The 23,394-nt window shown below is 48.5% G+C and overlaps 1 protein-coding gene across 1 annotated transcript in view; it reads right to left on the bottom strand.

The window, feature by feature from the left end:
* Positions 1-17,925, bottom strand: part of PAX5 (paired box 5) — a 158,778-nt gene extending 140,853 nt beyond the window's left edge. The window contains exons 1-3 of the mRNA XM_054584974.1: positions 17,712-17,925; positions 12,129-12,294; positions 6,836-7,033 (exon numbers count right to left, since the gene is read on the bottom strand). Of these exons, the coding sequence (XP_054440949.1) occupies positions 6,836-7,033; positions 12,129-12,294; positions 17,712-17,925 (578 nt within the window). The remainder of the gene's footprint in view (positions 1-6,835; positions 7,034-12,128; positions 12,295-17,711) is intronic.
* Positions 17,926-23,394: the final 5,469 nt, after the last annotated feature.

Genomic DNA, 23,394 nt, shown 5'->3' with positions numbered 1-23,394 from the left:
AAGTCCAGTGTAGAAAAGGGATAATAGCGGTTCGGTCTTTCCTTTGCCACCTGGCAACTCTGATATCCTTATGCAGAACCTTGGGCTCTGGGAAGCTTACTTTGCAAATTTCCAGCTGGGACAACACATGGGGCCTCCATGAGACCCCAAGCTCTTTGTGTCAACCAGGGCCAAGCTAAAAAGTTCCTTTGGGGTCCGCAAGGAAGTTCCATGTGGGAGAAAACATGGATGGTAATAAAATGTTCAGCTTCTTTGGGAAAAGTTCTATTTGAGTCTCCAAGTACTCTCTTTTAAAAGAACATTAATTAGAGTTTTTCTTAATCATAAAAGTACTTTGCGCTCACTGTAGACCATTCGGACAACTTTAAAGAAGACAGCTAAAACCACATTTTGGTGTACAGTTGACCCTTAAACAACATGGGTTTTTGTTCAAGTGGAAATGTATATGTCCACTTACACAAAAATTTTTTCAATAACTATATGGTCAACCCTCAGTATCTCCACTTGGCATCCACAGATTCAACCAACTGCCAATCAAAAACGGTATTTTCATTCTGAGGTTGGGAATCTGCAGACTATTGCATTGTTCTATCCCATCTTATATGAGGGAATTGGGCACTCAGGATTTTGGTATCCACAGAGGTCCTAGAACCAATCTTTTGTTGACACCGAGGGACAACTATAGTTAAGTTTCTAGAGAATTAAAAGTTATATACAGATTTTCGACTGCTCAGGGGTCAGCACCCATAATTCCTGCATTGTTCAGAGGCCATCTATATTTCCTATACGCAAGCACTCCTGTGCGTATTTGGAAATATCCATTTTTTCATAAGAGAATCAAGATTAAATCATGTATGCAGTTTTGTGTCCTTCTCTTTTCAGTCAACATTATAGGAAAAAACTTTTTCACATTCCAGACCATTATTTCCGGAGGTTCGTTTCAAGCTGCACTGGGTCCCCATCTTGAGCAAATGGAAAGGAAAGACAGAAGTGGGAGGTGCCTCCACTTAACCTCCCCGAGCTGTTGCCACCGTCTGTGGTCTCACAGCCCAGCACTGGGCACCAAGGGTGCTCGGCATCCTCGGCTGGGAGCCTGGACTGAACGTTTCTGTTCACGCTGCAGCCCAACCACAAGCCCTCTGGAGCGCAGGCCACGTGAGCCTCCATAGCCTTCAGCCCTTTTTTAACAAGTCAGCATGAGTATTGCCTCAAATATATTCAGAGTGTTTGTTTTGTTTTCTTCAATATTTAAACCACTTATTTTCACTAAGCAAACATGCAACATATTGACAAAAACCTGGAAGGGAAGTAGTCTTTTTGATCCGCTGGAATTAAGCTAGCATCTGATCTAATCTTTACATTTTGTCTATGTCATCTTCTGTGTGTGTGTGTGTGTGTGTGTGTGTGTGTGTTTAAAGAGATATTGCTATGTGAACATATGACTATACCAGATGGAAATAGAGTTTATCTATATACAAATATATGGTAAAATACATCATAACCATTTCACATTGAAATCTAGCATAAAGTTTGAACTCTAAAGCATTGGCTAGCCATTAAATTTGTACATATGCAAGGAAAAGAAAATTATGATTTTCTTATTTTTTTAAATATGTATAAATCATTCATGAAATATTATCCATTGTTATAAACCATTGAGAGGCAGCTACAACATAATGATTAAGTATACAGGTTCCAGAACCAGACTGGAGTTTGAATCCTAGTCTTGCCATTTGCCAGGTGCATGACTCTGGATAAATAACTTAATCCTTCTATACCTCAGTTTCTTCATCTGTAAAATGGAACCAAGATTCATTCCTACCTCAAAAGGTTATTATGAGGATTAAGTTAATAATTAAGTACTTAGTGCTGAGGCTTTTGCATAGTTAAGTGCTCAATAAATGTTAGCTTGTATTATTAGTAGATCTTCATAAAGATTAATGACCAGCTTCAACCTTAAAAGGTTCATATTTCCAAAAATGATTTAAAAACACATGGGATCCCAATGGGAGCTGGGGAGGAAGATAAAGCAGCCATCCCCATAGCTGAGCAAGGTTGAAACAGGGCTCTCCTCTACGGGCAAGACCCGAATTGTAGGAAACCCTCCAAAAGTGTCCCCAGGGGTAGAAGTTGTGCCCATCTGCTTGCAGCAGCTGCCAAGAAAAGGACAAAGAGCATCGTCTCCACTGAGAAGAAATAACAGGGGCAACAACAAGACTAATTGAATCATAGCAATTCTAAAAAAATAAAAAATAAAAAAATAACAAGCAACATTCAGTCTTGTCACAATAAGAGCCACCCTCAGGACCTTTTCTAAACAAGAGACAGTGAGGGCTAATTGGCAGCTCATACTGACAGGTACAGCCTTCACTTTGCTGAGCGTGAGCATGATCCTGGGTGCCACGTGAATATCCTGCAATACAGGATCCAACAGAGGAGAGGGCTCAGCAATCAACTAGTCCTGAGGAGTGAGAAAGCCAGGATCCAGAGTGCGCAAGTGACTTGCCCAGAATTACACAGCTAGTCAGTTCCCATGCCTGAACACTTTCTGTTTTTGTTTTTGTTTTTGTTTTTAGTCACATTCAAAGGAAGTGTTGCCTCTGCTAAATACTTGCTGTATGAAGCATAAAACCTATTTGGAGTCAAAATCCATTTAGAATCTGAGAATTAAAAGCCCGAGGAACTTTAGATATTACAGGTATTTGTAAGGATACCATTTCAACGTCACCCCTACTCTTCTGAAATGCTAGGCCTTCTCATCACCGCCAACCCCTCACCCCCTCCCCGCCCACATACACACACAAAACTACATTGAAAGAAAAAGTCATGACTCCTTAAAAAAGGGCACAGGGAGAGAGAAATAAAATACTCATGTCTACTGCACTGATCAAACTGCCATTGGCACAGTAAAAATATTTGGCCATTAGTTGTGCTAAGAAACCAAAAGCCAGGGTCCACTGGCCAGGTTGGGAGAGGGCCCACAGGTGACATGCAGGCCTGTGACTGACGTGGACAGGAAGAGGGAGGGAGTGGGTGAACAGTCTCGGAAGCTTGCTGCGCAAGTTAAGATTAAGAGCAGGCTTTACAAACTGTTATCCTCAGGCCACATCTCCGACTGGACAATTTTTGTTTGGTCTGTACAATATATTTATTTTTATTTGAATTAGTTGCCAATGTTTCTAAGTTAGGAGCTTTTACACAAATACATGGATTTCTAGCTTCTTTTGAAAAAAACAGAACCCCTGGCAATGCTGGCCCCACATTCTCACATGGCAACAACCAGTTGGTGTTAACGGAGCTGCCCCTCTAAACTGGGAACGCCATCCAAGGTTCCCCACCACGTGGCCCCTGACTCAGAACCACGGGACTGGAATAGAAGATGGAAGAGTCCATTTCTCCCAACATCTGGGCCACCTCTGGGACAGTCAGCTCCCCTGGACACTCAGGCTGAATTCTAAGACGCCATCAAGCAGCTTGTGAAGCAGCTCAGCATGCATTTGTCCTTAAGGAGCAACATCAACATGATCGTTTGTGTTCTGGGAAATCTCCCATAAGCTTAGCAGAGCTGGTTCAGTGCTGTTTAACCCCATGCCAGTCATGGTTCCCCAGGCTGGTTCCCCAGAAGACAGAGGGAAAGCACACACTTCTAGGGGTGGACAGTGAAAATGACCCTGTGGCCACCAGAAGAGCTCAAAATCCAGCCACCACTCCCTCCCTAGCTGTCTGAAGTGTGGGAATAGTGAGAAGCTGCCTCCAACGGAGGCAGGGGTTGAGAGAGGGAGGACTCTTTTACACAAAGACATTTGCAAGACAGTTATTTAGAAGTTGTATCCGTTTGAGTGCAGTGGGAGCTTTGCCTTCCTAGAGAGAGTAAAACCATGCTGGCACGGCTCAGGCTTTCTTGGCGGAGGGAGGACAGAGCGCAGCAATAGGAGATTGTCCCACACTTAATTTGCATTGCAGGGTCAATTGTAAAAAACACCAGAGAACTCTCGCTGACGAATGTGGTGAGGAGCAGAGAGTGCTCTTGGAGAGGAGCCCCCATTGAGGAGCACAAGGGAAGGGGCCACGAATAGCAGAAGAAGCCTGCACACAGGCAGCAAAACATGCAGGCTGCCAGGCTCAGAGAGGAAGGAGGAATGGCTTTGTACCCCTCGCCTCTCTCTCATAGATCCTCAGTTCTGTCACTGGCAGAGTCCAACAGAGCAGTGGTGGAAAGAGACAAACCCTCCTCTTACCATCGGGGGCCCAGGCCCAGTTCCCTTCTCTATGTCAAAATCACTGTTCTTCTGCATTCCCCTTTTGGGCCTCAGTTTTTATGCCTGTCACAGGATCGATTTAGGTTTTGAGAGCTGTAGAAGACCACACATGTGAAAGCACCTTAGAGGCACAACGAGCTGGGTCACCAGTTTGGATTAGGACACTCAGGCGGCCCCTGAGACTAGCTGAGGTGCCAGCACCCAGCAGCCAGAGCCCCGCCCCCACCCCAGCGCAACACAGCTCTAGGCACAAATCATCAGCTGAACCATGATTTCTGTAAACACCCAATCAAGTACCCCCTTCCTAGCGTCTGCCACATCTGTATCATCGTTCTCTACTTTGTGTGTTTCCTTCAAATAACTTACTTCTTCACTTTAATAGGTAATATTCATTCTTTACTATAAATGGCGCAGGGGAGTTCATGAAGTTCACACTCACTGGTTTGGTGTGCTAGTTATGTATTTCTAAAATACATTCAAACCAATTCATCACAAAACGGTTTTCCTCCTCGTGTTACAGAGGATAGAAGCTGGAGCCCTGCAACTAAGTTATGCTTGTCCTGCAAGGCATTTTTTGCATGGAAATTAGTTACCACTGTTTAAAAATAGAGAGATTTCATATATACAAGCATACGTATGCACACGTACACGCAAGTCCTAGTTTCTAGCTTCCCTTTAAGAATGGAAAAAGGTTGGCAAACACTGGGCTCACGTTTCTGGCAGCGCTCAGCTGGAGCTGAGAAGCAACAGCCCCTCCGTAGGCCTCGTCCTGTCTAGTTTGCCGCAGACCCAATGTTTCCCTATCATTTCATGCCCGTCCTGCTTCGCTTGTTACATTATCTGTCTGGCCTACATAGGCGTTAGAGTTTAGGACCCCCACAAGCAACCTAGAGTTATTTTTCGATCCACCAATTTCACTTCTACCCTACACTGGGAAATCTTTGGGCCCCCAAAGCCTGATCACGGGTTTAGCAGGGTTCATCTGCACAGCAGGCTGACTGCTCCTTCACTGCTCTGGGCAGTATGTGCCTCATTTCACGTTAGGGCTTTTGGAAACCCAGAAAAAAACATCATGTTGCTTTGTGTCATGGAAATCCTGCAACAAGCCAAAAGCAGGGGACTCACAAAGCACCTTGAAGCCCCTCATAATCCAGAAAAAGAACAGGAGTTGTTCTTCCTGAGCCCACCACGATAGCTGTCATATTGTACATAACTCAGGCTGCCCAGACTTCTACGTACACGCCAGAATCCCAGTCTGAACAAGGAGCCCCTCTAGAACAAAGACTAAGAAACTGTGTTTCTGATTCCCCTCTCTCTTCTCAGTACCTTGTATGATGTCAGGGCCAAGGTTTACTGAGAAAAGAAAAATAGGGTAATGGTTTATGAAATACCAGGGCTCAAAACATTAGTACACATTCACACAGCGGTTCTGTGACTTGAGTCACTACAGGAGGAATAGTGGTCAGATCAGAGAGAATCTCAGAGACATTCTAGTAAGATCGCTCTTTCTCGTGGGTGTGAAGGGTTCCCTGGTCCACACAGGTTCAGCATTGACAAGGGTAGGGCATAACCTTGAAGAAACAGGAACTGCTCGAGTTTTCAGTCTGCTGCTTCCTTTCTTTTTTTCTTTTTCTTTTTTTTTTTTTTTTTTTTTGTGTGTGTGTGGAGTTTATAGAACAGTCATTTCTGTTTATCTCACAACTTCATCCCTGACTCTGTGGGTTTAAGTAGAGTTCAGACTGTACCACCTACAGTGGAAAACTTTCTTTCAGGAATTTATTTTTAAAGCTCTGAGAGCTCTGCTAGGTATAGCCTGGATCCGACTGGAGAGGAGAAGGAGCCACTGTGGCTCCCAGGAAGATCCAGAGCACAGCACTCACGGTGTTTCTCTGCTTCTTACTGTTGGTGGGTAAGATTTGGGGCACCTGGGGAGAGAGCAACTCTCTAACTCCACAGCATCTTAGCACCCAGAATATTACTCTTGGAGATCACAGACCCACATTGGAACCACCAGGGCCCTGGGCTCAAAGAGAGGAAGGGCCCTGTCAAGCTCACACTTTGAGTTTGGGGCAGACTGAGACAAGGAATTAAATCTCCCAACTCCAAGTCAAGGCTCTGTTCCCTATACTCAATGGCTCAACCTCTGCCCGAACCAGATGCAGGGATTTTCTTCCTGGGAAATTCTGAAACGAGCCAAGGCTAAGACTTTCAGCCTGGGCTTACAAGGATGAGTGAGACATTTGAAGGCTTAATCAGGACAATTCACTGTTAAGTGCTTCATACACAGAGCAGGGTAGTAAAGAGAATGATAGAAATCACTCTAGACTCAGAAGAATCTCAGAGAGCCAGAGGGTTGGCATGGCCTTCTCTTCTTGAGGCTAGAACTCCTGCCCACTTTGGAGAGGAAAGGGCACTCGAGAGACCCACCTGGCCCCACGAGCATCTCTCTGGTCTAAGGGCCCCTAAGGGGCCTCGGCGAGAGGAAAGACCAGATCTTCAGAAAAGGTACACGCAGAGCTCCCAGAATGCCCCACTCCACCCAGCTCCCTAGCCCCCCACAGGCAGCAGCCTCTCACCTGTTGATGGAACTGACGCTGGGCACCGTGTCATTGTCACACACTCGTTCTGACAGCAGTCGGTCCCTGATCTCCCAGGCAAACATAGTGGGATTTTGGCGTTTATATTCAGCTATTTTTTCCACCACTTTGGGGGTGGCAACCTTTGGTTTGGATCCTCCAATTACCCCAGGCTTGATGCTCCCCGTCTCATAATACCTAAGACCAAGGAGAAAGGAGCTTAGCCATGAGGAACAGCAAAATTTCGGCAACAAAAAAACAGGCTACTCTGTCCAGAAAAGGTTCAGATCTGTGCTGTCCAATGAAGTAGTCACTAGCCATACGTGGCTTCTGAACATCTGCAATGTGGTTCATTGGTACATGCTGTAAACTTAATACATACCAGATTTTCAAAGTACAAAAAATGTAAACTATCTTATTAATAATTTTTATATTAGTTTTATTTTGAAATGATTTTTTTAATACACTGGGTTAAATAAAATATATAATTAAAGTTAGTTGTATCTGGTTTTTTTCTTTTTTAAATGTGTTATTAGAAAATTTTTAATTTCATATGTGACATTATATTTCTATTGGACAGTGTTGCTCAGGATACTATGCATTCATTTATTCCTTTATATTTATCTACCATTTTATGGTTTACGGAACACTTTCAAGTCAATTTTCCCATTTGATCCCTACAACAGTTCTAAAGCACATGAATGTTTTGAATAAGTGAATAAATAAGTGAATGGGTCCCTATCTATAGTATAAAACAGAGATCCAGAGAGGTTAAATGGATTGCTCATGGTCACAAAAAACCCATTGGCCAAACCAGTACTGTGGCCCAGCCTCCTGAGCTACAATTTCCCCAGAGAGTGGCTTGTGCCTTTAATCTACCACCTTTCCCATCCCCCTAGGAGATTCGTCTGTCTTCTGTAAAACTGTCCCCTAAAATGCAACTTATTTTTTCAAAAGAAAAAAAAAACCCACAATAACCCTGGTGTAAAATGCAAGGGAGTGTTGGATTTCAGAATTAACTGGAAATATAGGTCAAAACCCAAGCAATCAAAAAAACACCATCCACAAGTCACGGCAGCTCTTTCAGGCACCTCCCCTGAGGTAAATCGCTGTTTCTAAGGGCATTTCCATGCTATCAGCTCTTCCTCGTTAACGCAAATAGGATGTCAGGGCTTTACAGTAAAACCGAGACCAGGGAGAAGAGTGCCATGAAAGATCATTTCAGGGTGACAAAATGACTTGATTCCTTTCCTGAATCTGAGCCTTCACTGGATGTCTCTCTCAACATTCACAGAGGAATTCTTGACTTCCTCGTGCAAAGGAGATTATCCTACAGTTGAAATTTCTTTTTAACCAGAAAGGCATTTTAGAAATGATGGGTAATTTTCAAACCTCACAGGAGTGTATAATTGGAAAAGGGAAGAGATGATCTTTTCATGGGATGGGTAGGAAAGGTTACTCAGAACAACGAGTGCTTATATTTAAAGCGATGTTGAAATTCTCAGCCTGGGTAAGTCTGGTTAGGGCCGAGTTAGTGAGTACTCTAGAAACAGATGAGATAGTTTGGGAGTGGTGATATGGAATTGGAAATTCTATTTTTCATTGACAAGAGTGAGTCACGTACAAATTTGGACCATAAGACAAAACTCAACCTATCCTCCTTTTTTCTGTAATTGCTGGAAAAGCGTTATTGATCATAAAAAGCGTTTTAGAAATACTTAAGAAAATACTCTTTTTTTTTTTTGCCAGACATCTAGAAAAGTACCAAAATCAAGGCACACAGCAATCTCTATTGCCTCCAATTATCCCTTCAATTTTACAATAGAAAGTCATTTGTTAATATCAGCACAACAAGCTCTAATTTAGGCACCGTGCTCTAAGGTTTACAGAACTCTTGCTTGAATTATCTCGATCCTCACACCAATCCTGCGAGGCCAGGAGGGTCTTACAGAAAGGAAAACCAATGATCAGAAGACTAAGTGACTTGTGCAACCCCTTTCTGGAAGTTAGGGACAGCCTCAGCTTTTAAACCTAACTCTGAATCTGGAGTTCTTCCTACTAGAGCAAACTGCTGCTTTGGTTGTAAAATTTTAAATAATAATAATTCATAGTAATAATAATCCCTTGCAACTGTAGAAAGCTTTACTGTTTACCAGGAATTTTAACATGCATTTTTTTCTTTCATTCACTCACTCAATAGTCACCGAGTGCCCACGAGGACACGCACTGTGGTGCAGGAAGGGTCAGAGACAGACAACCTTGTGCTGGGCACTCAGCATATGTTAGTTGCATGGAACTGCAATATTCAGGCAGCAACTCTGAAAAGGTGGCAGGATGAAGCTCCCCCCACCTTCAGCACCTGTCCTGCTTGTATGGCTGGGTGGCAGTGCTCGGGCTCTCCACCCATCCCACCTGAGCAGTGCCAACATAGGAGGCTATGCTCTTGACGCGAGAAGGCTCTGTCTTCCTTTTGACTGACACATAGGCCAGACACTTAGAAGGCAACCCTAACACTCCACGAAACCCCACCTGGCAACTGTGTCAAGTGAGGATTCAGACTAAATAACCTCCCTTACTTCTCAGCAAAACAGTCACGCGTCCCTTTGGCTTACACACAGCAGTCAAACAGCAGCCGTCAACACACAGTGCAGTTCAGTGCAAAGGGCATTAGTTTGGGAGCAAAGGGGTGTAGATGCTAATCAGTGGCTTTCATACTAACTCGCTGTGCGCCCTTGGCCAACTCACTTAGCCTCTCTGGGCCTCAGCTGTCCCATTTGTATAATAAGAGGAAGATGTTGGCCCTGCCTCCCTTGCAGCGCTGTTGTGAAGATAGAAATGCAGAATGATTAAGAAAAACTTTGTAGAACATAAAGAGCACGTGTTGCGGATTAAAATCCTTTGGGTGTTTATTACTATGTAACATACCACCAAATTCCAAATGGCCTGAACCTCCCAGACAGGCTCTAGAAAAAGAAGATAACAGCTGGGCTTTCTGGGTGGATTTAAATGGGGCTTACATGCCACCAGGCTGTGCCTCTCAAGTCCCTCTGGGACCTTGAACTTTGTGAACTGAAGGCCCACACTCCTGGTACACCGCCGCCTTCTAGAGATGATGGGGGTCTCACCAGCCCCAGGCACTCTGCCTGCCTTGCCATACAGCCGCTGAAAACGATGGCCACCACACACCATACACTCTCTACAATCTGTCACCCTGTGTGCGCCCATCAAATTCTTCAGTGACCAAAAAAAAAAAAAAAAAAATTCAGTGGATGGAACAGCCCCAGTTCAGAAATTCCCAGTCACACTGTTTTAGGGCTGAACTTGTTTCTTAAAAGGCAGTTCTAATTAGAGTGACATTTTGTCCACTGTGGTTCTTAGTTATGAAAATAATGAGCTATGAAATTCCAATTTATTGTTGACAACTTAAACGGCCAGGCACCGGAGCGGCGCGTAACTTCCGAGTGCCACTCTACCTAGTGACAAATCTATTCTGGGTCGTGGGAGGCTGCCGGCTGGGCCTGGGAGGATCCCTGTCCCCTTCAGTCTCCAGGGGCAATCTGGAGGGCTCACAGGCACTAGACTATGAGGACCAGGCATCTAGACATCTCCTCTGAGAAGGGCTCAGCACCTTGCCCTGAGAAGATTTCAAATAGCAAGCAAAATGTCGGCTCAGCAAAGATGTCTCAACAAAAACAAAGGAATGGCCTTCTTTTTCTCTCTCTCTCCCTCCATACAATGAAGAGGTTTCCCAAGGAGATATCTAAGATCCATCTGGCGCTCAGAGTCTGATACTGAGATAGTCTAAAATATTTTCCTTCTTTCGTTTTTTTCTTCATTTTCTTCCTATTTTTTTCTTCATTTCTCTATTTCTCTTTTTTAAGTCAATCTTTCTCTTTTCTCTATCTCCTTTCCCCTCTTTTCTTCTACTCTCGCTCTGATTCTCCATCCAAGAAAACCACCGTCTAACAAGAATACCACACCGATGTCGTGCCTTCCTCCTTGAACTCTGCCTGGGGCTCGTTTGTTGCCAAGTACTAACCAGGAGTGGAGCCCATGGCGTCCACGGCTTGCGGTGACCCAAGATAGGCAGGGGAACGAGGAATGACGCAGGGATCAAGATCCCTAAAGGGGCTGCCAGACCTCTGGCCCTGAAACTTCTTCCTTGGCCTCCAGCAAGGCTTCGCAAGGTTAAAAACTGTCGTTCCCTTCCATCTGAGAGAATTTCTTAAATTCCAGCAGATGGAAGGGAAAGAGCAAGCAGAATGTCACAATGTCACTGACAAACTTCAAAATATTTATTTCCTATTCAGGCATCTGTTCTCAAACCATAATGCAAGCTACAGGACAAAGGTTGTTCTCTGACCCGAGGAGAGAAATCCTGAGGGAGCATCGAACAGCTAAAATCCGAGACTGCTCCTGGCTGCTGGGGCAGACCTCTAACAACTTCACATGCCTGGAAATAAACCTGTGGCTTTGGTTTTGGGATATGGTGAGATGCGCATTGTCTGAGGGTCCTTAAGTCCTCTTCCCCACCCGGGAACTGACTGGCTGGCTGGACCTGGGTCAGCCACTATGCCGCTGTAGGCTTGTTTCCTCATCTCAAAACTGCTTTCCTCACCCGATTCAATGGGAATGCTAAAGGCTGTACAGCCCTCTGGGAGAATCAGCATTGTTAGCATTTTGCTTGCAGCAAATTGCTGGGTCAAGTGGCAACTTTCAAATGTCAAACTTGAGAGTTAGTGTTTGTTTGGATTTTTCCCCCTCTAATTTAATGTATACTTACGATGCCTGTCACAAGAAGGAAACAAAACATAGAAGGAAAATCCTGTAGCCCAACATAAGGATGATGATAACTCAAAACTGGAAATGACAGCCGACTTTATAAAATGGAATGTGCTTTTTGGAACCACTAAAATGAAGCACTGAACTCTGGTAATTTTGGTGATTTTTAACTTGTGGATTTCCTACCCAGCCCTGCTCAAGCCCTGGTCTCACCTAAGATGTGCAGGGGAAATTCCCAAGAACCTCTTACTCTTGGGTTCTTTGGAATAATTAACCAGGCTTTCAGAAAACATATCACCCCTCCTGCCTGAGTCCTCGTTCCACATGTCGCTGGGGTTTCCCAGGACTACTGTGAGTGGAATAGCCTCGAAAGGGCTTTGCAAACTCTAAAGTGCTGTGCATGTGGGTGTAAGTGATTCTCACTGTGACACAGGCACACTGGACAGCTGCTGGGTCATGTTTTAGGCTGTTATTTGAAAAATCAAGGGAAGCCTGGAGCTCCTGCCTTTACCTGCCAAGGATTTTGCTGACACAACCATGGCTGACCCGAAGCTGCCTGGAGATGTCGCAGGGCCTGACACCTTGATGAGCAAGTTCCACTATCCTTTGGCGGACTACATCCGGGAGTGGCCGTCCGTTCACAAAAACCCCCCCAAGCTGATTCACTCCTCCATGTCCTGAAATAGATCAGAAACAGAAAGCAAGGGAAAGGGTAGTTAGAACCAGTCACATAGAAGGTGAAATGCCGTAGCGACCACCCAGAGCCCCTCAGGCAGAAATGGCTGCAGACTGGATGTCTCAAGCCTGGGGTCTGACCATGCAGACTACATAAACACTTTAAATTGCTTTGTAAAATTAACCTTAACCTTTGTCAATCTTCAGCCAGTCAGTTGGGCTACTGAGGGCAATCATCTCCATACTATTTTTCCTTTAGTTACTAGCATTTTCCTTGTAATTCTTTTTTTAACAATGGAATATGTGAAGACCTCAGTCTATACTAGCAACACAACTTACTACATCCATGATGCTGAGGTCTAAGGAAAGCCTTGGGAGAAAATACATTTTAAAATACAGCAAATTTAAAGAGATTTTTAAAAATGAAACGCTTCTATTTAAAAAATGTCTTCAAAAGCAACAGGGACTACCCCATTAAACCTAGATATCAGGAGAAAAAAACGTTTTTTAGATCAGCAACCTGATTAAGGGCTACGTAGTTTTTAAAATTTTTAAATAGTATCTGCGTGGTACTGAGACAAAACCCAACCGCTGTCTTGACAAAAACACTTTCTTTAAGAAGGTGAGTCACATATCACAATAAAGCTGAAAAAAAAATAAACAAACAGAAAAGATGAGGCTGACGTGCAGATTTCACCGCTGCTCCCTCTAAGAGCACACAAAAGAAATGGAGCAGAAGATCACATGCCACTTTATTGCACTAGGATTTGCTATAGAGTTTTCCTAAAATTTTTCAAGTGTTTTGCAATTGACAAGCAGCTCTAAGTTTGTGCAGGGGAAATAAGAAGCTGAACAAGGCTTTTGAGTCCCAGGTTTTACAAAGGCTCTGTGACAAATTTTTTAAGTAAAAACAGTCTGGGAAAGAATCTCCTCTGCCCAATAAGCTTACTTCTCTTACATGTAGATCCATCTGGAGGGAAACAGTAAACACAGGGGGTAGCAACATTATTGACTTTGTAGCTATGAATCAGCCACTGACAACACTGAAGACTGTCAAAAGCCAAAAGCCAAGTTCAAGCATTTACCAGTGCTGTTGGCAGCTCAGAGGCTGGGAGGGGGGTGATAATCTACACTGGGACTTGCCTGGGACTAGACTGTACCATGGAAGCCAGGGCATCTCAGAGGTCACACACACACACACACACACACACACACACACACACACACATCTCTCTCTCTCTCTCTCTCATCTCTCTCTCTAACTCTAAAACATAAAATCGCCACCTCATCTCAGTTCTCCACCCCTTCCCCAGCTCTCAACTACTATCCAGGTTCATGCACATCTGACATGGAGGAGGGAAAGGTCCCCATCACATAACTTATATCCTAAAAACTGCCAAACCAATTCATAAAGTTTCCTAGGAGAGTCCAAATTGAACGTATCCCCAAATTTCCAACATCAGGCTCATTTCAAGGAAAAAACACAATGTTATAGATAACAACAGTACTTCTCGTTCTAAGCTGAATTTCTCTCTGATTTTCAAAATGAGCATTAATTGGTTTTGATTGTTCTAAAATTCTTCACGCATAAGAAAAGGAAAACCATCCCAAACAAGATTTTGCAATTAGAAACATGATTGCATAGTTCACCTAAAACTGAAGGGCTGCAGCCACCCTTGGTCACAGGCCTTAAGAAGGCTTTGTTCTGGGGTTGAGAGCACCTAATAAAAAAAAAGCCTGTATTGATCTTTCAAGAGCAGGCTGGATTTAAGAAGAAAGTAAATTCAAAATTGGTACAAGCTCATCTGAAAGGACAAAAAGGAAGCTAAAAGCACCCAGCATACTTCTTGAGATAACCTGTTAGTCCAGGCATTGTAGCCCATCTGCAAGGGCCTGTTCCCTGTATCACTGGCAATTTAAACTTTCTGCCCAAAACACAATGCCAACCTTCAGAGGACTCAAATTTCAAGAGCAGTCCTCTAGGACATATGTGAGCTTCGGGGACCATTTGTATCATGGACATTCTAGGTGACAGCAAGCCATCCTATATTTTTGCCCACAAAGACTAGGCTACCAATACTCTTCCAGGGTCTGAGGCACATGTCCATAGCTGACAGAAGACCCAGAGTGACCAGGCACCCCCTGGAAAGGCCCCCAAACCCACTTGGCGCTCTTTGCCTCAGTCACAGTCTTATCCAATAAAGCATTTTGAAGCTGGTAGGGAGGTGATTTACAACTGTGATCTGAGAGGGCAATGTCTGCCACTTACCCTGAGACTAAAAAGAAGTAAAACTAGATGGCTGAGAGAGGAGAGGCAGAATGGGAGAAGAAAAAAAGGAAAGTGAGGTGTAAGGGTAAGCATGCAAAGAGTGGGACAAAATGAGACAAACAGCAAAAAAAGAGAGACAAGACTGGAAGGGAAGCCTCAAGTTAGAAAGGCAGAGGAGGGAAAAAAGGAATGGATTAGCCAGAACAGGTGAAGAACAGAAAGGTGAGTGTGGGGCGCAGAGGAAGGCCAGGAGACCAGAAGAGAAAATGGAGGAAGCCCAGTATGGGCGAAGCTGGAGGTCAGGGGACTGGTGGAGGGGACCTTTGTTTTCTGGAGCCTCAGGCCGAGCCCTGCAGGTCCTCAGAGAACGTAAGTCCAGCCTCCACTTCCTGTGGATTCCAGCTGGGTAACGGGTTTATCCCGTGGGGGTGCTGCGGGGAGAGACATACTCAGCTACACTTTTCAGGGCCAACTAGAATTTACAGAGAGACTGACACAAAGATAGATGGAAACAAATTAAGGCAAAGACCAGGAAACAGACACACAGATAGGAGGGAAACAGCCCTGCCCCCACAGGACTGACAGAAAAGGGTTTGGGTGGGGGTGGTGGCAGAGGGAGAAAGGCTGAATTGCAGATGCCCCTGGGGCCTTTGTGGCTCTGGTCTGGGAGGGCCAGCCTCCACAGATGCTCCTCAAGCCCTGATAAGAACATGCTGCCCACATGGCTGGCCAGAGGGTCTTAGAGAGAGGGTCTCTGCTCAGTCGCAGTTTGAATTCCAGGGCTTTCAGGGTCATTGAAATTTCTCCTAGTGATACCCAAGAGGATGAATGAAGAGACACACAGACATGCCAAAAGGGACACAGGGAAGAGTAGAGAGGAAATTTCGTTAATGCATTCTCTAAATGCCAGGCAGATTCTGACACACATTGACAGTCAGGCTATAGATACAGATATAGTTAAATCAGGCCCAGCACCTTGCACGTGTGTATACCCACCCAGGCAGTCCACTCTCCTCTTTCTGGAACCTAACTCCCTCTCCCTCTTCCTCTGTGAATCCTTGAAGACCCAAGAACCAGCTCCAGGTTTGCTCACGTGAACTTCCTGTCAATCCTTTTGTCTCTCTGACCTCAGTATCATACTCCATAAAATGGGTGTAACTAAAGGTTTAGACAAACCTCAGGTAGGAAACTGGTTATAAAAGTGCTTTATACATGGTAGCCATACTTGAGGGAGGGAAACATCTGGAGAGGGAGGCAGGAGACATTGTGCTGAACAAAGTGATGAGTCTGGAATAGGGGGTGGGAGCAGGGAAACTCAGAAGCCCATTTCCTGGCAGTGCCTGGCCCTGCCCCGTCCCCCACAGAAAGCTGCCCTGTTCCAATGGGGGAAGGGGAGTAAGAGCATGAAACTCACTTGGCCAAAAAGGGTGATGAGGAGGTGAGACTTGGTTTGAGCCCCTACTACTCCAGAGACCTCTAACGATCTACTGAGCACCCTACTCCCCACCTCCAATCACCAAGAAACCGAGGCCCCATAGTGGGCCTACACTGTGCAAGCAAATAGCGTTGGACGTCAGAACCAAGGGCACTTTCAGAGAAGCCAGCTCGGGAAGCTACGCTGGCTGGGGCCCAACCCCCACCGTGCTGCCCAGAGGCTGCAAACAGGAGAAGGGAGTACTTCTCGAGGAGGGGGCAGATGAAGGCCAGGACAAGAAGGGACAGAGACACGGTCATTAGCGGTTGGCTAACAGCACCTGTAAGTAGCTGCCTCCTCCATCCTCATGCACAGCTGAGAGACCACCGGGTCTGACGCTGTCTCCCCAGGGCTTTGCAAGACCTCTGGGGCGCCCCTCTGCGCAAAAGGAAGCAGTGAGGGTCTGTTGATTCCTCCCCCACGGCGAGAAGAGAAGCGCTGGGGCCAGCCCGCCCCATTCTGTCCCCGAATAGCTCCTTGGCTGAGCTATGAGCTTGCCTACCTCTCAGAGTATTGACCCCAACTCGTTTGTGTTCTGGCTCACTCTGCGAGATCAGAGCCTCCCTCGAGCTTGGCTCAAGTGTGCGCAGGAGCCGGCTGTGGGGGCGCTGGGGTCACCACAGACTGGAAACCTTTTTGGCACAGGCCCCAAACGATGAGGAATCGTTCGGGCTGGGACCGGAGCAAGCGGCTTCTCTGTACAAACCTCCGCACGGCTTGAGTGGATTACCTCCGACTCAGGAAATTGACACAAAGAGAAACTGACCTGCGGGCAGTCAGCCCCAGCCGCCTAGATCAGCATTTCTCTTCCTACCAGGCCACTCGGCCCTCCGGGTAAAAAAGGACAAATTAGCCCAGGGAAGCTCGCCTTCTCTCCAGCCGGGTCTCCGCTGCCTTTGTTAAATAGGGGACCCACGGCTGGTAAGCAGGATTCTGGGCTGTCTGAGAAGCTGGCTTGGGGGCGGCTCCCGCCCAGGGAGCAACCCTAAGACCCAAGACTGGTGGGGATCCAAGCTGGGCACCCGGCTGGGTGCCGCCAAAGCCTGGCGCCTTGTTCCGGCCCAGCTCTGCAGCGCGCAGAGGGGAAACGCGATTCGTTCCACTTGGTATTTCCTTGAAATCTCCGAATCTAATCCGGCGCTAACTCACCGTGAGAGGAACGCGCATCTCACAGGAGGCTGTGCTAAAGAGGGAACTGGCAGATCCGGGCGGGTCAGGCCGCGGGTCCCTGCCCGCGTCGCTCGCGCCCAAAATGACCCTTCCCGTCTCCTACACACGCGGCGTCTTTCAGAAGGCGGGGACGCCTGTATGGTGACTAATTGGCTTCGTCTTCTTGATTTTTTTTAGGGTATAAGCCATCATAAGGCAAGCATCCTGCAGGGAAGGACTTGAAGGTGTCTTTAAGGGTATGTGTACGAACTGGCGGCTTCTACGCAGAAGCTCAGCTCAGGGACCTCTACTTGGTTGATTTTTCAAATCCCACTCCTCAACTCCAGACGCTTCGGGAGCTCTGGACACGGTGTCTCACTTATCTTTCAACCTCCTCCTTCACACACAGAAGCACAAAGGCACTGGCTGGGGACCCACTTTCCCTCCAAGCCCTTGTCTTGATTAGCCCCACTGCTGAAAAAGGCGCTATCGGGGTTTGGGTGTGGGGCGCTGAGCCTCAGACTGACCTTTCACTACAACTTCGTGCCCTCCAACTAGTCCAGTCGGAGCCCTCTCCAGGTCCCAGTCTGGCTTCTCCCGGCACGCTGAGATGTCGCTGCCAGAGCCCCCGAAAGGCTGCAGGAAAGGCTGCAGCTTGCTGCCTACGTTACGCGTTGGTGGAGGCGGGATTCCCGATGCCAGGTACTCCGAGCCCAAGCGACCAGGCACTTTGTTCCACATCCCTGCCTGGGAGCCCTGCACTTTGCAAACTTGACTGCACAGCTGCAGAAGTCCTGAGTCCTACCGGCCTTAATACCTGCCCCGCAGTCCGGCACCCCCAACCCCGTCCCGGCCGGAGAGTGAGAGAAGCGAGCTCGCCGCCTACTTACTATGCATGGATGCAAACGGGTCGTGCTTACAGTGTATTTCCATCGGGGCGCTCCAGACTGCAGGCCGGCCCACGCCGCCGCCTCCCGGCGCCAAGGGGCAGCCCAGCGCGGCTAAGGAGCCGCGCTGCCAGGCCGGGCACCGTGCGAGCTGGGCTCAGAAAACACTGCTGGAGCCTCGGGGCTTCTCTCAGAGCCGCCCTGCCGGAGATCGCCGAGATCTGCGCCTACAGGCGGGAAACCGCGCTAGTGCAGTCCGGCTGGATGCCGGGCGCCCAACTCCTGGTGGCTTCTCTCCCGGGCTGGCTCAGGCGGCGGCTCCGGACACGACTCGGAGTAGCTTCTGCCAAGGCGCCTGTAGCCTCGGGGGCATAGCTCAGGGGCCCGCCTCCGGGACGGCTAGGCGCCCCTGACCTCCGGTAGGAGCGGCTTTGAGGAGGCCTGCCGGACACCCGGCCCTTGGCTTTACTCAGGGGGTGGCGAGGCCCGCGTGCTGCCAGGCTGGTTCCGCGGCCTCGCTGCCTCTTGGAGTCTCTCCTCGACTTCTCGGTCTCCACCGGATCCTTTTCCTCTCCGCTTCTCTGAGTCTCTGGGACTCGGACTTTTGTTGCTTCAGCCTCTTTCTAGCCGGCTCTCCGACGTCTCGGACGAAGTTGCAAAGAACTTCCTCTCTGGCGGTGCTGGGGCCCAGGCGACTTCGCAGACGTTCCCGCCACGGACGTTGGGGCTGAGACTCCGGAGTCCCCGGGAGCTTGTAGCCTTCATACCCTGGGACCCGCTCGCTGCCTTCAAAGTTCCCGCGGCTCCCGCTGCTCCCCCATCGCTGGGGCCAGGAAAAGGGACAACAGCGACAGTGTCCTACACGCCTGAGTATCTGCCTCACGCCCACCAACTCTTGGAGCCCCGCCGCCCTCTCTCGGAGGTCTGGTTCTACTGTCTTTCAGTTGCCTCTTCCGGGACGGCCGCCGTGCTTGCCCCAGGCATGGAGGGAGGGACAGAAGAGAGAAAAAGGTCCCCTCCACCAAGGCCGCCGGGACTACTGGTGCTGAAATGGAGCCGCTGTCGGCTTTGCCGGCGCTTCCGCCGCCGGCGCTAGCCCTCCGCCTGCTCGGCGCGCACAGTGCGCCACCGCGCCACCCCGGAGCCGCTTTCAGGACCCGCTGCGTGTGGACAGCGCCGCCCGGGGCTCAGCCTCCCTCCGGGCGGGGGCGGGGGCGGGGCGGGGGCTAACATGCCAATCACGTTTCATCGAGCCAATCAGAGCGGTGGCTGCCAGCCCTGGACCGAAACACCAACCCATTGGCTGAACAACCAGCGGGCTCCGCCTAATTAGCGGATACCTGGGCAATGGGAGAGAATAGGAGGCGGGGCCCTGACGGCGGCGCCACGTTCATTGACAAACCCGCGGCGCGAAGGCCTAGTGAAGCAAGGGTGGACGGAGGGGGGAGGGGATCCACCTAGTGCCCGGAGCGTCCCGCGGCACATCCCCAGGGAGCCTGGCCTATCCGCTGCGGCGATGAGACCCTGGGATGTCCTGAAGGACTGGCGACAGCCAATGCAAAGGTGGGGAGTGAAGGTGGAAGACACAGTCTCCAGAAAACACACACACAACGAATGTTGGAGAAAGACAAGAAGAGCAATAGAGACCCAGCTTTCAATCTTGCTAAGGACTCGTAGTGTGTGCACATCTGCCCCCTTCTCAGTTTCTTCATCTGTAAAATGGGCAGAGTTGGCTTATTTAGTCTTTAATGAAGGCTCCTTCCAGTGTAAATATTTCATAATTGTATCAAACCCCTGCTAAGCTGCGGTCTCTTCGTCCACCCCTCTCCCTCTTTTTACCCCACGGTCCCCAATTCTGAGATAACCGAGAGGCAGAGACTTTGAGGTGAAAGAAATCTCACATGCTTTTAAGGTTGGTAGCCAGGGTGCTCCTGAGGGAAGGAGGCTATCTGAGGCTTTGGATCAGATCGCCCGACCACTGAGCCCTGAATACGTCTTTCCGGCCTCAGACCAAGAGCTGCCAGACACTTCGGGGGCTAGCGAAATGCGGAGCTCGAGGTTTCTCTCCAGAGGGGCAATTCCGCATCGGGTGCAAGTCCTCTTGTGAACTGAATGAACCCAGTCCTGACCAGTGCTAATGAAGGTCCCTGAAATGGGTCAGCGTGTTCTATCTGCAAGGGCCGTACCAAACCATGTCAGACGTGCTACCATGCTGTGGCTATTAGCTGTTGAGAAAACCTGACCTTCCCTCTCCTGGGGAAGTTCTTGTTGCTTTTAAGATAAAATGGGTGGAATTTGTAACAAAACCCTCCTGGTCCAGAAGGGCAGGCCTTTGACCAACGAGTCTCAGTTTCTCAGTGGTGTGTGAGAACCTGGGACCAAAATCTAAGGAACTAGACTTTCAAAAAAAAAAAAAAAAAAAAAAAAAAAAAAGCATGTGACAACCAGTCTATTCCCACGAGGCAATAGTTCTGTGAGCACTTATGTCTGCCAGGGTCCTAGCAGAGACGATGAAGACTCTCGTTCTCAAGGGAGAGGCTTCAAGTCCCACTATTTTCAATTCATAAGCCATGACCCTCTAATATTAAAAATAAACCCACCAGAACAAGGACTCTGAGATGCCCTCTGTAGAACTCGGCCACTAGGGAGGACAGAGCACATGCTGACCTGGGAAGGCTCCCAGGTCATTCTCTGCTTCAGTCCTCCCTCTCTCTACCTTTGCCTCATTTCTCACACCCCTACACTGGGTCGGTCCCCTGGCCCACTTTCTTTCTGTTCCTGGCCCAGACCCAGCTGCCCCTGAACGAGTAGTTAAGTTTCCGGCGCTGACCCGTCCCCACCCCCTCCAGGGCACAGCTGCGGAAAACGGCCTCAGGCGAGCCTCTGGGGCCCCAGAGATGGGGTAGCGGCGTGATCTCTTCTTTGTCTGGAACCGTGCCTGTCCGAAACGCCCCCCCACCCCCGGCCCCGCCTTGTAGCAGTAAGATCGCAACAGGGAAGAGAGACCAGGATGAGTTAGGGTTTCCGCTTTCGCTCCACCGGTGGCGCGCGGTGGATCGAAAGGGACTAGATTTCAACCAGGCGGCTCTGCATTCCCATCTGAGGGGGGAGGGCGCGGGCTGGGGTCTTCTGGAGATACGCAGCAAGTGACAGATCCACCTCCAGCCTCGCTCATTGAGTTCGGGCTTGGAATCTCATATTGTAAGGTTTTTGAGCTACAAGGGCCCTGAGGCTATGCTTTCCCCATTTTACAGATGTGCCAAGTGAGGCTGAGTCGGAATGAAACTTGTCCAAGGTCACATAGCAAGTCCAGGCTAGAGTAAAGGCCGTGGGCCGGGGACCTCTTTCTCAGAAGGGTCTCTCCAGAGTCGCTCTCGGGATGACAAGGCGTCTGGGGATGGGAGTGCGGGTACCATACCAAAAAAAAAAAAAAAAAAAAAAAAAAAAACCCTGGCAAACGGTGTTCCATCCCATACTTGTGAGGCTTGGACAGAGTCCCCGGAGCGCTGCCGGGGTAGGATGGGAGTGCGGGTACCATACCAAAAAAAAAAAAAAAAAAAAAAAAAAAAAGAACCCTGGCAAACGGTGTTCCATCCCATACTTGTGAGGCTTGGACAGAGTCCCCGGAGCGCTGCCGGGGTAGGATGGAACTGCAGATGCTAACGGAACAAAAATAGTTCAGATTCCCATTTCACACAGGTGTTCTGCTTCAGGACCGTGTCTTAGGCGAGAGCATCCCTCTCCGCACTGTGCGCTGCGCAGGTCGGAGGGAGCCTCCCTCTGGCTCGGGGGTAATTCACCGCCTTGGAATGGGCGGGCATCCGGGAACTTCTAACGCCAGACCTGGCATCCTGGCCACCATGCCCAACCTTACAGGCCACTGAACGGCGGCCCAGAGAGGTTGCGAAACCGTTCTCAGATAACACAGGATTTCATGCCCAAGCCAGGCTTCCGCGCCTCAGTCCGGCCTCCGAAAACTCAGGAGCCCAGGAGTCTGGATACAGGAGAGGGACAAGTAGGGAGTTGGTCTCAACGCTGAAGGTGTTAGGGCCTTGCTCTGCACAATTGTCTCGTGGTTTCGTTCCCTCGGCAGGAGGACTTGGGCCCAGCTCTGTGCTAAGTGCTGGAGGCAGAAGGCCAGGGAACGAAACCTTCCAGGAAGAAACCCAATTTATGTAAATCGAATTGCCTTTGAAAGTTTTGCTATTGAAAGAAAGCCCATTGGGAATAATTGGAGAAGCCGACACACCTTCAGAGAAACGTCCACCTGGGTCCTCAGCTAGAAAACTTGGCTTCACTCAAACACACTCTCTCCCTCCTCCCCTCTCTCTCTCCCACTGCCAGCCCCTCCAGCGCCCGGCGGCGTCGGGAGATTGGGGCCGCTATAGCGCTCGATGGGCCTGAGATTGACTCACGCAGCCCTAGTCCTACCCGTTTCCCTGCTCTTGCTTCCGGCAAAGCGACGCCCACGGGACTCGAATTGGTTGCTCACTTGGGGAAAGTGAGAGATGATGCGGTCATCGCTGTCCTAACTTGGTGTGTCCTCTCTAACCCTCGTTTTAAAAACATCGAAGAGGGAGAGCAACGGACCCAAGGTTACACAGGTAGTGAGGTTAGAGCTGAGTCCAGCTTCTGTGTCAGGAGTCTGCTCTGCCTGGCACAGATCTGTCTGTAGGAATTGTTGAAGTGAGTGAAAAAAGGGGGAGAATTTAACCAGATTTTTCAAGAACAATGCCAAGTGTCTTCATCAGGGTTTGTTTTCATTATTAGCACAACTCAGAGGGCAAGGTCTCTGGGGCTATCTTCCTCTCTGTCTAAAGAATTTAGGCAGGGGGGTCCTTCTCCTAGGACTCAGCTTCCCCACCTGTCTAATAGGGAAAAGAACTCCTGAGATGAGGACTCCCAAGGTTCTGAGAGAGAAAGATCGATGGGTAGAGAATATTGTCATCATTCTGCCAGGCTCATTCTAGAGCTGAGGATCTGGATGCCATTGCCTGGTCAGACAGTGTTCAGCCCATCTTGGTCTCCCTGGCCTCGGGGAACCTTAACTCACACAGCAGCTTGTTTGCCCAATTGTAGTTTTTCTCCAAGGGGATCCATGAGGGTGGGGTTCTATCTCCTCTCCCAGCAGGAATGAGAGAGGTCTAAGGGCAGAGAAGGGCCCACAAGTCCCTGCCCCTCTCTGGACCTCAGTTTTTCCTTTTTGGTAGCACAAGGGAAAAACTAGACCCCCCCCCCCAAAAAAAAATCCTAAATGCCTCCCTCCTCAGAACTGACTTCATCCAATCTTGGGCTTAGAGCTATAAGGGTGTATAGACTCCTT

The sequence above is a fragment of the Pteronotus mesoamericanus genome, unplaced genomic scaffold, assembly GCF_021234165.1.
Source record: "Pteronotus mesoamericanus isolate MK-2021 breed Mesoamerican mustached bat unplaced genomic scaffold, CSHL_Meso_final contig_78, whole genome shotgun sequence".
NCBI classification, from domain to species: Eukaryota; Metazoa; Chordata; class Mammalia; order Chiroptera; family Mormoopidae; genus Pteronotus; species Pteronotus mesoamericanus.
Note: the sequence above shows the minus strand (reverse complement) of the source record. Positions and strands in the feature narration are given on the sequence as shown.